The following is a 16,199-nucleotide window of genomic DNA, read 5'->3' as shown; positions in this document are numbered from 1 at the left end:
ATATGCTAACAATAACATACATGTGTGGTCAAATACACATTGTATGTATATCAGATAGTGTGCACAAACACTGGTGCTTGAAACATGCACACTAGCAATATTAAACCTAACCAGGGTCTGTGATTTTGTTCTGCAGAGGTTATGAGCAATAACAATGGTTTGTGATAGTTTAAAGTAAAGAAGCTGACATATTTTATCAGTGTTGGATGGAATGTAATTTATTACAATTTTAAGCATACCTTATTCTTTAAAAAAGTTAAAAACGCAAATTACAATAAAAAATAACAGCACAAATATTTGCATTACATCCTTAAAAACATTTAAAAAGTGATCATAGATTGTATTATACTACTTTTTCCCCAAAACTGATGTTAACTTCCTCACATATGTACTTTTGCTGTCTTTAGAATAGTCCAGTTTTAATATTTTATTATGCATGCAGTAGTAGCAATGCAATTTTTCCACAATTTTAACAATACAGATACATATTATTTCTCTGTTATTTCATATTATTCTATTAGTATTGTGAAGTTTTTTTTCTATTTTTGTTTTCATTAAAAATAAATAAATAAATGGATAAAACAAATACATATATATATATATATATATATATATATATATATATATATATAGAGAGAGAGAGAGAGAGAGAGAGAGAGAGAGAGAGAGAGAGAGAGAGAGAGAGAGAGAGAGAGAGAGAGAGAGAGAGAGAGAGAGAGAGAAAGAAGGAAGGAAATTAAATAAATAAATAACTCTTAAGAAAAATTGATTAGACCTCTGCTGAAATAATATTTAAGATTTCAAAGGCTGCTTAACAGAGATAGGATTTATTTTCACACATTTTTATATAATCAACATAATTGATTTAATGACTCATTTATTATGCCTCATTTCTATTGTGTTTGCTGAGATTACTTTTCTTTTATTGTTGCTGTTATGTAATCTTTAACTAGATATTATGTAAAATACTAGTATTAACGTTAAAAAGAAATTTAAAGGCTTATATGTTAATTAAGATAACTAGATAAGTTAGGTTAATTGGTCAGATCATAAGACAACAGTAGTATGTTTTGTAGCCAAGCAAAAAAAAAAAAAAAAATTTACTGATCTTAACAATATTTTTTAAATGTAAAACCTACTTTTATTCCTGCCAATCTAAAAAAAATTAAGACTTTCTCCAGAAGAACAAAATACATAATAGGAAATCACAAAATCATAAGTCCAAGGCACTAAAATTTGTTAAAAATGCCTTTAAAAACATGACATTTAAACTTTTCAAGTGCCTTGGACTAATGAGTTTGTTGTTCTTCTTTAAGAATTCCTTATCCAAAGAACACTGACACATTAATTACCCCAAAGCAAATTTTGTATTTAAATATAGAAGGAAGTATATTTGGAGTTTTAAGGTAGGGTTAATAATTTTGTCTTTACTCTGTATATAAAATTTGATAATTATGCTAAACATCAACTCACATCCACATGACACATATGGGCAATTAATAGCAAACCCAAATATAGGGGTTAAATAAATCACATTTTTTGTTCAAGTTAATATGATTGTTTATAAAAAATAAAAAATAAACATTTTCTGAAGCACATTTAAAACCTCCCAATGGCAGCGTTTTCCTAAATTCTGACAGTACTCTTAAAATATCTTTGTACTTTTTAGAACTATAGGTTTTTAGAAAAATATAAAGTCACCTCAGAAATGTTTAATGACAAACATTAAACAAAAGTACAGAAATCATATGAAAGAAATCCCTGTTTTGTATTACAAATATTTTTCAAAATATATATTTTTAAGCTAACAATGTTTTGAGCATATCTCAGCATATATGTGTACATACCTCACAAATCTATCTTTTAAATTCATATGCTTTAATAAGAAGCTATACAATATTATATCTGTGCATATACATTAGATAAGTCAGTACTGAAGCCAAAATAACTGGAGCTTATCTAACCAAATTACTTACGATAATGGTCCAACAACTAGTACAGCCAAATGAATATGTTAGAGAAAAATATTAAATACAAATTTTAAAAAGAGGAAAAATCAAGAAAGCAGAAAAATTGAAAAGTTTAGTTGAAATTTTGTAGGTTTATTTTTTTTTTCAATATTTAGCTTGAATTTAATAGTATTATCCTTCAATTTCTAAATGTTTGGTGACAAAAATATTATTTAAATACATGTATCTATTTAATAAATCTGTTTTGTTTAAATGCACCAAAATACATATATTCACTGAGAAATTGATAAAAATATAATTTTTTAAAATGGACTGTACTCATATTTGCTGAGCACTGTATATTAATGAGGTGTGGCTAATACAACAACAAACTACTGAAGACAGCAAAAGCAACATTAGCTCCTTTGTAGAGGATTTAATATGTGCTTTTCTACTTTATATGATCCTAAACACATTTTTATTGCTCATAATTTAGAGAGTATGCACAGACTGAATCTTTCTAGACATATGTTCCCACAATATCAAATGGGATATCAATTTAAAGGCTGTGAATTTAATTGCACATGTTCACTAAACCCATGTTTCCCAACCCTGTTACTAAAGGCACACCAACAGTACCCATTTTCTCCCTAATCAAACACACCTGAATAAACTTATCAGAACAAGAAAATATTCCAAAACCTGAAATTAATGGATCAGAGATAAGGGAGACATCCAAAATATGCAAAGTTGGTGTACTTCCAGGAAAAGAGTTTGGAAACACTGCACTAAACTCTATATTTGGGCCTAACACCAAACGTGACCATTGTCGTTCGCGCCACAGAAGCATCGGTCAATACTGGATATGATAAAGCACCAAATAATTTTCATCAGATTTGTGTCATAACCAAAACAAGAAGGTTTTTTGTTCACAATGCGCCATATTCAGTGTAGTCAGAATTTTATATATACTGTATATATTGTTTATCTTTAGATGTCTCATGGCGACAATGGTAACTCAAGTGATCCATATACTTCAAAGTCACATTAAATGAGATTGCTTGACGAAAGAAAACAACCGATCTTGTCTGCAATAACTATCTTCCAATGCAGAAGAAAGAAAAAACCTTATTTCATATAATAAGGCCATTTGTTCAGGGGCCGCATGCATTAGGGAATGGGTGAATCATCTTTGCCACAGAGAAAAGCTATTGATGTGTATGGAAAAGGGAGCAGACGCGGGGCGAAAGCAAAGATAGATTCAGAATAGACCAGACAAGTCAAGACAAATCAAGCAGACAAGCCTTGATCCACTACAATACATAGGTAAAGACACCATCAGAGTCAGGCCATTAGATTAAGGTCATGAACAAGGGGATGAGAGTCCTCTATTCTGTATTATAGCCTCCTCAACCCCTCTGCCCAAAAATAAAAGACAGAAAAGAAACACAAAAGTGCACTTAATCTTTTGCCTCAGCTAGTCTGTTGATCATTTCTTTGCTCTTCTTGGTGACGCCTCCCTCTGGCTTTGGCTCCTGGTTGCTCACTGAGGTTTTCTTCTTGGCAGGTTGGCTCCCAGCGACAGGCTTCTCCTTTGCTTTTTTCACTGTTTTGCTATGGCTTGGTGTCTTTTTTGGCTTGGTAAGTGATAAATTATGCCTCTCCACCTATGATTGAGAACAAAACAGATTGAGAGATTTTGGTGCATTATTTTAAGCTGCAAACACACACACACACGCACACACAAACCTCAGTCTGTTCTGTGTATGATTAATTATTTCCTGTTGGATTTAACATATATATAAAGATGAAAGATGATTATGACTTTTATCATATGGTGTTTAAACATTTTTTGGTCACTTTATTTGAAAGCAGTGTTTCCCAACCCTGTTCCTGAAGGCACACCAAGAGAACACATTTTGAACCTCTTCCTAATCAAACACACCAGAATCCACTCATCAGAATATAAGAGACTACAAAACCTGAAGTTAATGGGTCAGATAAGGACGACATCTAAAATCTGTACTGTTGGTGTGCCTTAAGGAACAGGGTTGGGAAACACTGTTTTAAGGTACAATTTGTACCTTTAAGGTACAAAGGTACAAAACTACCAACGTTTGCCCTTAATAAATTCCTACATTGCTGCTTTAATTAATAGGTTTAGGTGTTAGGAAGTTTATTTATATAGCACTTTTTACAATAATTAATTATTGTTAATATATATAATTATTGTTAATATAATTAATTATTATTTCAAAGCAGCTTTACATGAGGTGCACGTTATTGCATTACAATCAAATAGAAGTTATTATATACAGACATATTTGACCTGCATGTGTTTAATGTCTAGTCAGAATTATTAGCCCTCTTTAATATTTTTTTTTTCTTTTTAAAAATATTTCCTAAAATGATGTTTAAAAGAACAAGGCAATTTTCACAGTATGTCTGAAAATATTTTTTATACTGGAAAAAACTTATTTGTTTTACTTCGTCTAGAATAAAAGCAATTTTTAATTTTTTAAAAACTATTTTAAGGTCAAAATTATTAGTCCCTTGAAGCTTTATTTTTTAATAGTCTAAAGAATAAACCATCATTATACAATAACTTGCCTAATAACCCTAACCTGCCTAGTTAACCTAATTAACCTAGTTAATCCTTTAAATGTCACTTTAAGCTGTGTAGAAGTGTCTTGAAAAAAATCTAGTCAGACATTTCTTTACTGTCATCATGGCAAAGATAAAATAAATCAGTTATTAGAAATGAGTCAATAAAACTATTATGTTTAGAAATGTATTTTAAAAATCTTCTCTTGTTAAACAGAAATTGGGGAAAAAATAAACAGAGGGGGTAATAATTCTGACTTCAACTGTATATGTGGAAATGCAGAATATGTTTTTTATAAGTACTAAAAACCTGAATAATAGGCAGGTAATACATTAAAAATGAGAATTGTATGTAAACAAATGTGATTTTACAAAAAAAAGAATATATATATATATATATATATATATTGTTTATTCAGCAAGGATGCATTAAGTTAATTGAAGGTAGCACTGAAGAAAATGTGCATTTTTTGAAATATTCCTATTTCAGCATTTTATATTAAACTGTTCATTCACCCAATGATCTTAAAAAATCATAGTTTAAAAAAATAACAACACTAATGATGATTATTATGGTTATTAATGATTTAAAGAAACGTGTAATTATGCCACATGTTTAGCTTTGCAAAAAAAAAAGAAAAATCATTCTTAATGCTAAAATATATAAAATACAAAACAGTTCTTTTAAACTAGAATTATTTACTGCCTTTTAGACCAACTAAATGACTAAAAGTCTTACTAACCACAAACTGATTAAAGGAATAGTTTATGGATGGATAGATGGAGGTATGGAGGGAAGGAGGGAGGGATGAATGGATGGAGGGAGGGATCGATGGATGGGTGGACTACCTGACAAAAGTTGCCTATTCAAGTTATTGGAACAACAAATAATAACTTGACTTCAATGCCTCCTCCTTCATCTTACCCCAGACATGCTCAATAATGTTCATATCTGGTTACCGGGCAGGCTAATTCTGGAGCACTCTGACCTTCTTTGTTTTCAGGAACTTTAATGCGGAGGCTTAAGTATGAGAAGGAGCACTATCCTGCTGAAGATTTTGCCTTCCCCTGTGGTTTGTAATGTAATGGGCAGAACAAATGTCTTGATACCTCAGTCTGTTGCACGCCCCACACTAAATGTAAGCTGTAACCATGATCTTTCCTTCACCAAACTTGACTGATTTGAATCTTTGGTCCATGCGGGTTCCAATGGGTCTTCTGGAGTATTTGTGATGATTGGGATGCAGTTCAACAGATGATTCTCAGAAAAATCTACCTTCTGACAATTTACCAAATGATCAACTAGAAGTCAAGTTATAATTTTTTGCTCTTACAACTGGGATCAACGTCAAGAAAAAGAAACGAAGAAAGAAAGAAGAAGAAAGAACCTAAAATAGCTTTTAAAAAGAAAAGAGTGGATAAGTAAATGAGGACAGAATTTTTGGGTGAACTACCTCTTTTACATTTGTGTTTGTAATTTTTACCAAAAAAAAAAAAAGGTAATAATAAACACTCACACAACCTTTGCACTATTATGTTCAAAAACAAATGAAAAATAAAGAGGAAAAGTGCATAATTTCCTTAATCATCAGCCCTTCTGTGCACACTATGTCAAATAATGTCAATAAAACAGTTCTGAAAAAGTCATTCATGTTTAATTAGTATCGTGGCATCCAAGTTAGTATGCCATGACAGAAATATGTGTTAGGATGTGATTTTCAGGCCCTGCTGAATGTTCGAAATGCAGATGATGTGTTCAAAACAAGAGGTGATTGGTTCTGCATACTCAAAACAAGAGATGCAGTTAGTTTGTTTTCATGACAGCCAAGTATGTTAAAGCAAGCTATCAAAATTGTCACAAAAGTTTATAACAAATAATGTGCAACTAATCCCTGTACCAAAGTGGATTTCTGCTATTTTGCGAGGTTACCATATATTCTAGCATGCCTTGCATAATAGCATGATCGCAGTGATCAAGGTGAGCTTAGTTTTGATACTAATGGAGTGGAAACCTATTAGTATCTTTCATCACTCAACCGCTACTTCACCATATTTCTGAAGCCAGTACTGTTGCATAAATCATTCGCATTATGGAAGCCGAATAGAGCCCCTCTTGATAGTGAGGATACTACTGTTTCATGCAAAACAAAATATAGTGTTCAGCAAATCCTCGTAGTGGAGAGGATTTCATCAGAATCGTCCCAAAATCGGGGGTCTCTGTGATGGTGCAGCTGTATGGTGAGATACTCCAGATTCATGCTGTTCAAAAGAGTCACTGAACACACCTGACTACTGAACAGAGCTGCTGTCACTGTCAGAACCATCCTATGAGAGTGAGAGAGGGAGGGGCTACATCAACACATTACATGCACAACAATACTACACAAACCTGCTTCTTTCAGTATGTTTGCTGTACATTTCAGGTTGTAATTGAACCCAAAAAATGTCAAGTTCCATCATTTATTCAGCCCCTTATGTTGTTTCAAACCTGTGTGTATTCATTCTTTGGAAGACAACGTTTTGAAGAATGTACTGTACTGTTTTCAGATAGTCCCTTTCATGTGGAGTAGACATCAAAATTTGTGGTGTAATGGATCACAAATTTCACGGTTTGGATCACATTATGGTTTTTAGTCAGGAATTGGACCATTTTTCAGATCAGCCAAAAAAGGGAGGAAACAAATATCATTTGCTTTCCATTTCTTACAAAAAAAAGCACTGTAAGAAACTTTTGGTTTTAACAATCAGAACTTTAAATCTGTAATTTTATTAAAAATCAAATGAGAAAATAATCAGCCGAATAAAACTAAATAGTAAAATATTCAGTATTGTGAAAAATTCACTGCAAGTACTACTGTTGCAGATAACACTAAATCTACAAATCTAACAATATCATTTGTACAACTCATATTCATTTTTTGCATTATTTTCAATAAATTATCTAGTTATTCACTCATTAAACGTCATGTTTCATTGTTAGATGTAACATTTTTGAAGAATTATTCAGGGGTATATTTTTATGGCTGGTTGTCACCACCTATTTGTTAAATTATGTAATTGCTGCCTACAACTGTTATCTTTGAGCATCAAGTTAAATGCATATGATTTTGATTTTAATCTTTACCCCAAACATCAGTGAATTTATCTAAACTATAAGCTTCTATCATAGTCCTTACGTGTTATTTGACTGTTTGTAAACTAAAGACTGAATCTCTTTCTTGATTTCTGCCTTTTTTAAATACATATTTGAATGCAGCGATTCAAAGGATTAATAAACATCTGCAAAAAAAACATTTATATTTTATGTTGCGTGGGTGTTGAGATCCTGATCTTTTAATGATTAATTGTGCAGCTTAGTGCATTAATGCAGGCTAAACAAGTAGTGACAGAAAACACCTTTAATAACCTAAGAAACCCACCACATCCTAAATAACAAAAAAAAAAAAAACTTCGGTCATCATTATATTTTACAGGAAATCCTATATGCTTTCTAACATGTAATTTGAATAACGCGAGTGGCAATCTCTCTGCGATTGTTACAAATTTAGTAATTAAAAAATAATCTGCGGGTCACGTGTGTTCGGAACTGTGGGATGTGATCCTGACAAACCACGGATCAACTGTGATCCGTTACACCCCAATTAAAAAAACTATTTCTACCATTTCAAGGTCATTGCTTAGTTCTTTTTGAAGTTATCCTGTATGAGTATAAGAGAAGTATTTTCCTTTTTTAAGCATATCTCACAAGTTGTTTAGTCTTTATTAGAACTCGTTCACACCAAGCACGATAACCAGCCAGTGACTATTTTACGGTTTGTTAGTTTAGTGGCTTATTTATACAAATTTGTAGTATGAAAATGTATGAATTTTATAAGAAGGTGTGGCGCACAACCCCACCTCTAAACCATCACTAGGGGATAAGCAAATCATACTAAATTGTACAAATGAGATCATCCAATTTCATACAAATCAACCAATGAAATCAAAAAGTTAAGAATTGCCATGAGATTAGCATTGCAATAACAATAAAGACATCATTCTAAAAGTAATTTTCCAGTTCAGACCCCATCTATAATGATCAAGACGTAGAGAAACTGATTTTTTTAGCTAGTAAACCATAAAAAAAAAATAATAATAAATTAAATAAAAATAACTCAGAATCCACTGAAATATAAATGGTGGCGCAATTTACAGTTTCAATCAACGACATCTAGAGAAGCACTGCTTAATGTTAAGCACTCTTTTCGAAGATTATTTAAAGATAATAATTTAGAAAACTACTGTTATACCAAAGGAAAGAATTATAAAAATATATGGAAGTAATGCAAGCCAGACTAGCAAACTGGAGTATCAAAATAAAATTACCAATTGTGTGTGTGTGTGTGTGTGTGTGTGTGTGTGTGTGTGTGTGTGTGTGTGTGTGTGTGTGTGTGTGTGTGTGTGTGTGTGTGTGTGTGTGTGTGTGTGTGTGTGTGTGTGTGTGTGTGTGTGTTTGTGTTTGTGTTTGTTTGTTCTCTCTCTCTTCCCGGCTGCTCCTTGTCTTCTCATTAAGAAGGGTGTCTCTCCGGCTCAATCACTAGAATAAACAGGTGTTATTTATTATTTCTGATTGGCCTGCTGATTAGCCGCCGGGCTCTGAGCATGCTCTCCCCCCTCATTGGGTGTTTGCTCATGCTTACCTCTCCACAGCAACCAACTGATGTAAAAGAAATAAATTATATATATATATATATATATTACAAAGAAATGTAAACAATAAAATGACACATACACAAAATTACTAAAATTAAAACTTAAAATATATATGAGTAAAAATAAATATTAAAATAGTTCTTAGAAAGTCCTGAAAACACCAGATGCAATTTCTTAAGCTAGAGTAAGTGATATCCCTGCGTTTTTCTTCTTTCTCAGAATAGATTTCATTAATCTGACAAATGTTAGAGCCCCATAAAATAAACCATTTCAGATGAATTCACTCTCACAGTGCAGTTAACATCTTGAAGATCACCCCATATCAGGAGTTGTTAATTTCATTGATTTGGTAATAAAAAGGGCAATGTAGCTCAGCAAATTGCATGATCGTTCAAAAAAAAAGTCATACCTTGCTGGACTCTTTGCTCGGTTCGCTGTACAGGCTCCGTATCCGGCGGTGTTCCATCAGCTTGTTGTCTGTGGTCTGAGGTTTGGCCTGTTCTCCTTTAAAGGTGGCACTATAACTTGTCTCCAGGTTGGTCTTTTCCCCCACTAGGAGTTTGTACTGAGATTTTGCTTTAATGGGTTTCACTGGCTTGATGTCTCTGTAAGCCTTAAACTCCGTCCTAGAGAAACAAAGTGATTTGTAATTTGGCAATGCTTTATTTAGACAACATCTAAAGTTGATCTGTTTAAAGAGAGTAAACCTTCCCCAAGTAAACGGTTGAATTTTACCATTTTTAAATCCAATCAGCCAATCTCCAGGTCTGGTAAGAGCATTTTTAGCTTAGCTAAGCATAGATCATAATCAAGAAACTCTGCTGCAGTACCATGGCTGCAGCAGGAGCAATAATACTACACAGTGCCTTTTATTTACGCATCTAGAGACTATTTTCAGATGCTGCAGCTGCATAATATCTTTGTGCCTGTTGCAGGCATTGAATGGCAGCAAATATCTTAGACTAGTATGCCAGAATTAGAGTATAGTTCCTAGCCATACCATTCATTCATTCATTTTCCTTCGGCTTTATTCTATTAGTCCCTTTATTCATCAGGGGTCGCCGCACACACTGAAAAAAATGTTGTCTGCAAAACTGTTGCGAACAATTTATTTGTGTTTAGTTTAAACAAACAAAATTAAATTTGATAAAATTCAACTTAATTTGTTTGTTTAAATTCAGCCCAATTAAATTGTTTACAGCCGCTTAACATAAAAAATTTAGAAAATCCAAGGAATCATCTCTGAATATTTTTTCTGTGTAATTTGATAAACTCAAAAAAACAGTTTTTGCTTGTTCAAACTGCTTATTTAAAATGAGCTAAAACAACACAGTTCTTGAGATTCCATTGAGACAATTTGATTTTTTTATGTTCAATCCACATAAATTTGTTAAAAGTGTAAGTTAAGTTAACCAATTTGTGTTGAGACAACATGAATCAATTGTGTGGTACCCTGCAGTTTTTACAGTGCAGGAATGAACCACAAACTTAACAATTATATGTTTTACACAACAGATACTCTTACAGCTCAACCCAGTACTGGAAAGCATCAATTTACACTCCTTCACGCACATACTGGCCAATTTAGTTCATTCAATTCACCTATAGCACATGTCTTTGGACTGTGGGGGAAACTGGAGCACCTGGAGGAAACCCACATAAACATGGGGAGAACATGCAATCTCCACAAAGAAATGTCAACTGACTCAGCTGAGACTCGAACCAGCGACCTTCTTGCTATGAGGCAACAGTGCTTACCACTAAACTTCCATGTCACCGCTCCTAGCCATATCTGCCTAGAAAAGAGCTATTTTTCCATCAGTCTTAGTACACGTAACTTAGTACATGTAACTACAGAATAGTCAAGATTTAAATAGAAAAATTATCTAAACTCTTGTTTGAAATTTTAAAGCGAGATGCTAATGGTCTAATCCGATTCAATGATTTGTGCTAAGCTAAAAATGCTCCTGCCAGACATGAAGATCAGTTGATAGGATTAAAGAATGGTAAAGTGCAGCTGTTTATCCCTAAGGGAGTTGTAAAATGAGCCTATTTCCAAAATTTTCTATTTCCACTCTGTAAAACCCAAAAAGTTAAGGTAACTCAAACCCTTTGAGGAAACTGTTGGCAAAAAAAAATCATTTATGTTAAAAATCTAATGCTAATGAGTTACTGTGCACTTAATCCATTTGCTTTAAAGAAGCAATTTGAGCACAGGAAACCCCAATAAATGAAGAGAAGAGAACTCAAACCAACTGAGTACTGTAAAACCCAATAAGTTAAGGCAACTCTCAAACTGCTTGAGGAAACCAATTGCTACAAGCCATTTAAGTTTAAAAAACTAATGTATATGAGTACTGTGAACTTACTCCATTTAAGTTGAAGTAATGCTGTATTTATAATTAACTCATTACCTTCAACACTGAGCTCAAAACTCTTTTCAAATGAGTAGAATTAATGTTCAGTCAATTTAGATACATACACTCATTTCATTTGATAAAGTTGACAGTTGGGTTTTACAGTACAGTTTTCCTTCCTTTAAGCAACTTAACTCAACCAAAAAAAAAAAAAAACACCTCTTAAAGAAATCAGCACAAATGCATTAAGTGCATCTATTGTGGTACACCTACAGTACATGCAGAGTGAGTGTGCACAAAATAATCTGAGCAATCAAGAATGACTCAACATATTTCAGCCTCAGACAAACAGCAAGGAAACAACAGTGTTGATTTTTTTTAAAGACTTTTCTGTATTATATGATATTATTATAATTTATTTTGTGCTTACATATAATGCATACATTAAATATGTCTTCTACTCCAAAACATATACTTCTCAGTAGCAAATAACCATTTGATTAAGTTAATACATCAAAGGCCAAAGGGTAACCAACAAATGGTGCAAACTATGTGTTAATTTATTTGGCTGTAAAATAAATATACATTTTGTGGTATAAAAATTTAGCAATTTTTTATCCCAATTTCCTTTTATTTTTATTTACCACTTTATTATTATTTTATTTATCTTAAATGCTTGATTATTTACTTCAATGTTATCTCAATTCTTTAGTTAAATTGTTCATTTTTAACTAATTTTATATTTTTACCTTTTCTATAAAAAATGCCTTGTGCCGCACAGGCCACAGACATTTTATATACCTTATACAATAATGCATTTTAAAAAAAGCTTGCACATCTTTTATATTTAATCAAGACTTCTTAATATTTATTTTATCAGCTAAAAATAGCATTGATGGCAGATGTTGAAGATGACAATAAAAATGTCAATAAACATCAATTACATAATCAATAAAACCACAAGCTAAAACACAGAACTTTCCCCTAACAGTATTGGTAATGGTTTGTGTTTTAGTGAAAATAATATCATTCTAGGACTGTTAATATGTAAGTTCCTTTTTTTGCAACTACAAAACTAACCTTATCAGAAAACTGCAGGGAGTTTAATCAAAATTAACCACCCCAAAATGTCCAGTTGCCACAAAATGCTATATGGGAATGGGCCAATCACAGTAAGTTCAGAGCAGTAACATATACGGTCAAAATAAATCATTAGTCTATTTAAAATTAAAACAATTAGCCTATATGACATTGACAGACAATGCTTATATATTACAGCATTGGAAAGTTGTAGAAATGAAATAAAACATGATATAATTAGCCTACCTATATGAGCTTCCAGAAGTGACCTCCTGCTTGATCTGCCGGTTAAGAGCATCTGCAGCGGACCTCCTCTTTCCCTCCACCGCAACATCCTTCTCCATTTTGCTGGCCTCAGACACGGGCTCTTTCTTCTCCACCTTCTTTCTCCTCTCTTTACTCTCTTTCTCGTGCTGCTTTTCCTCAATCTCACATTTCTCCACGCCGGTTTCCATCTCAGCAGCGGCCTGCTCGTGTTTGGAGAACTTGCTCTCAGCCTTGCAGGGCGCAGCAGCAGCAGTGGGTTTGGGGATCCACGGATGATCTCCTTTTTTCGGAATGGGCCAGGGTTTGTAATCTTTCTGATACTGGGTCTCGTTGATGAAGGGTGTCTTTGATGGCTGATACTGGTTTCTGGGTTTGCAGCTGCGCTCTGGACGGACGCTCCAGGCTTTGAAATCCTCGCGCATCACCGACGCACCGGAGCCGTCTTGAGATGCTGCTGCGGCGGCATCCGCGGCGCCATGAGTCGCTCTGCTCGACGCCTCTTGATGGGCGCTATGAGCAAGATGAGATTCCGTGGCCACCGGCTTCTGTGACAATACCGGTTTGGGCTGGGGGTGCAGATGTTGCACCTCGGCCACATCTGAATATTTGGTGAAAACCAAAGGCACTGCAATGTCACCTTTGTCCAGCTCGCTCCAGAAGCGGTTGATGCAGCAAGCCCTGGTGATACAGGGCCATGCCATGATCGATAACGGCGAGGCGAAAGCTTAAATCTGAAGAGAAACGATTCCGAAATTAGGAATAGGACGTCTCAGATCGAATTTACAATCAAGCCGACAAGGTTCCTCTCTTTAAATTCTCCTAGCGATGCAAAAATCCTTCCAGAATCTCGAAATTCCCTGTTTTCGCAGCGCACGCGCTTGCGCACTTCTCTCGACAGCGGCGATGTGATTGTTTTCTGTCAGTTACAGATGCAAACGAAAGATCTCCGTGTTAAAAAAGAAGACACCTGCAGACTTCATTAGCAGCTGTATGACCAGACACCGCCCCGGTTCTCTCGTGCTTCTGGTGGTCTGCGGAGTGAACTATCACCTGCAGCCGTCAGCGTCTGGTCAGCTTCGGGTGGAGACGCCGCTCATTTAACCATTTCAACACTGACACACACACATCACATCACGCACACACCCATCCACCCACTGCTGCTCCATCTCTGCCTACACATGCTACTGGGTTCTGGAACTTGTTGATTTGAAATCACGTTTAAGGAAACGTTTAATTGTTGAACTTTTTGGTAGCCTAGCATAACAAAATGACACATTTAAAAACACAATACAACTGGTATTTGATAGTACCAAATACCACAATTTTTGATCAATATTAGTGATGCATTATTAATATTGACTGTCTTATTTATCGTGTGCACAATACATGAGTATTGACATGGTTTAAAATCATTCCACTTTCCCCATAATGTCTAAGCTACACAAAAATATTAGGAAATTTGCAAAAGGTGTTTTATATTTATGTGGAACGCATTAAATGGAAGACGTGTTTCAAATACAATGCACAGCATATATAAGTACACCATTCACAAATATATCTTTTAAATTCACATTTGTATTAGGAAGCTATGGACCATTTCCATGTGGTCATGTCATTTGCCCATCATGGCCCATGAACATTTCCTGCTTGTCATCATACTATTGTATAACTGTAACAAGAGGCAATTCAATCATATATTCACATTAAAACATCTATCATACCATTATTTATCAATATTTAGACCTTTTTTTGGATTTCGGAAGCTATAGAAATTATAAACGTAAAACAAGAAGTAGGACCACTGTTATTGTTTACATTCCTCTAGTATATTTGTCAATATACATTAGATAGACAAAATAACTTATAATAAAGGTCCAATACTAGTACACCCAAATTTATGTTATAGAAAAATATTAAATACATTTTTTTAAGAGAGGCAAAATGAAAAAAGGAAAAAATGCTTTTTGAAAATTTAGTTGCAAAGTTCTTTTTTCAATATTTAGCTTCAATTTACCTCTACTATCTTTCAGTTTCTAAATGTTAAGTGACTAAAATATTATTTTATTAAATAAATCTGTTTAATCAATCTGTTTAAATGCACCAAAGTACAATGCATGTATTTACTGAGAAATGGATAAAAAGATTCTTTTTTAAAACACTCAATTATGCCAAATACTTTTTAAGCATAAAACATTTAAATGTGGGTAAAATAATGAATGAAACACATATTCACATTTGAGAAACAGTCTCAAGTAGTCTCTTCATTTTTAAAATAAAATGATTTTATTATGAAATTAGGTTGCATTTTGATCCTTAAGATCTTTTAATATGTCATCAAATGATTATTATGATAAACTGTTTTTTCACTCAATAACTTTCCAGCATTTCTTCTGCAGTCATTATATTTGAAAAAATATTCTAATGTTTAATTAGTCCATCAAAATGGATTCCTCTTAAATTGATTTGTAAGCCGTTTGTAAGATATTTTATGAAAGCTAAAATGCCACATCTGTGTGAATGCATGTATGAGATTTGGGTGAATGTGGACCCACCCTGCATGAATGAATCAATGAATGAAGCTGCGCCCACTGTCTTTTGTTGTATTGAGTTCTGCATGTGTCCAACAGACCATCTAGTGGTGTGTGTGATAAAAGCAGTGTGTGCTGTGCATGTGTTACATTGTGTAACTCATAGGGTGGGGCTTTCCGGCATGGTCAGATCAATCCACTGATGCCACTATGATCTGCTTCCTACTGAATGTTGCATGGCCAAATAGGAAAGCATTGCCTCAACCCAATTAAAATCTCAGGCAGAAATTTCAAAAGCAAAATTAAAAGCAACAGAACTGGAAAAAAAAATCCTGACATCAGAAACCTTACATGTCTTTAATGGAGTATTTGGATGAGAATATGTAGCGTGCAGATAGTTTGGGCTGATGTTCAGCATCCTAAAATTTCCAGTTTTGCATTTCCCTCAAATCAGTGGGATGATAAGGCAATACTACAATGATTTACCTGCTTTAATTCACATGATCATAGACACAATTTAAGTCTCACTGAGTGCTTTTTATTTTGTCAACAGCAGCTACTTAAAAATGTTTTGTAGAAGTCTTTTTTATTTAAATGAACAGTCCACATTTTTTGGAACATGGCTCATTTTACAAGTCTCCCAAAATTAAATAAACAAAGAATGTTGTTGTCGTATGGCTGAGGTAAATGGAATAATGGAAAAACTGAAAAAATATCTAAAC

At 33.7% G+C, this 16,199-nt stretch overlaps 1 protein-coding gene and 1 long non-coding RNA gene across 3 annotated transcripts; one reads left to right on the top strand and one right to left on the bottom strand.

Moving 5' to 3' along the window:
• Positions 1–1,570: 1,570 nt before the first annotated feature.
• map6b (microtubule-associated protein 6b) lies at positions 1,571–14,048 on the bottom strand. 2 transcript variants are annotated; one of them, XM_073923599.1, is made up of 4 exons: positions 12,929–14,048; positions 9,655–9,871; positions 6,839–6,878; positions 1,571–3,616 (listed from the first exon to the last, which is right to left on the bottom strand). In XM_073923599.1, the coding sequence occupies exons 1-3, from the start codon at positions 13,648–13,650 to the stop codon at positions 6,843–6,845; spliced, it is 975 nt and encodes a 324-aa protein (XP_073779700.1). In that variant the 5' UTR covers positions 13,651–14,048; the 3' UTR covers positions 1,571–3,616; positions 6,839–6,842. The 2 variants fall into 2 exon arrangements, with proteins under 2 accessions (XP_073779700.1, XP_002664657.1); XM_002664611.8 differs by lacking the exon at positions 6,839–6,878 and having other exon boundaries at positions 2,405–3,616.
• On the top strand, positions 3,506–6,210 carry LOC141377824 (uncharacterized). Its single transcript, XR_012390811.1, has 2 exons — positions 3,506–3,590; positions 5,558–6,210. It is a non-coding gene; the product is annotated as an uncharacterized lncRNA (long non-coding RNA).
• Positions 14,049–16,199: the final 2,151 nt, after the last annotated feature.

This window comes from Danio rerio, chromosome 15 (assembly GCF_049306965.1).
Source record: "Danio rerio strain Tuebingen ecotype United States chromosome 15, GRCz12tu, whole genome shotgun sequence".
In the NCBI taxonomy this organism is placed as follows: Eukaryota; Metazoa; Chordata; class Actinopteri; order Cypriniformes; family Danionidae; genus Danio; species Danio rerio.
Note: the sequence above shows the minus strand (reverse complement) of the source record. Positions and strands in the feature narration are given on the sequence as shown.

Bases quoted from the DNA above. Each gene is read 5' to 3' on its own strand.
- map6b (XM_002664611.8), bottom strand. From the start codon at position 13,650: ATGGCATGGCCCTGTATCACCAGGGCTTGCTGCATCAACCGCTTCTGG. The intron at 9,872-12,928 runs GTAGGCTAATTA...TTGTTTCTCTAG, and splicing joins ACTTCTGGAAGCTCATATAG to GACGGAGTTTAAGGCTTACA. The intron at 3,617-9,654 runs GTATGACTTTTT...TCTCAATCATAG, and splicing joins CGAGCAAAGAGTCCAGCAAG to GTGGAGAGGCATAATTTATC.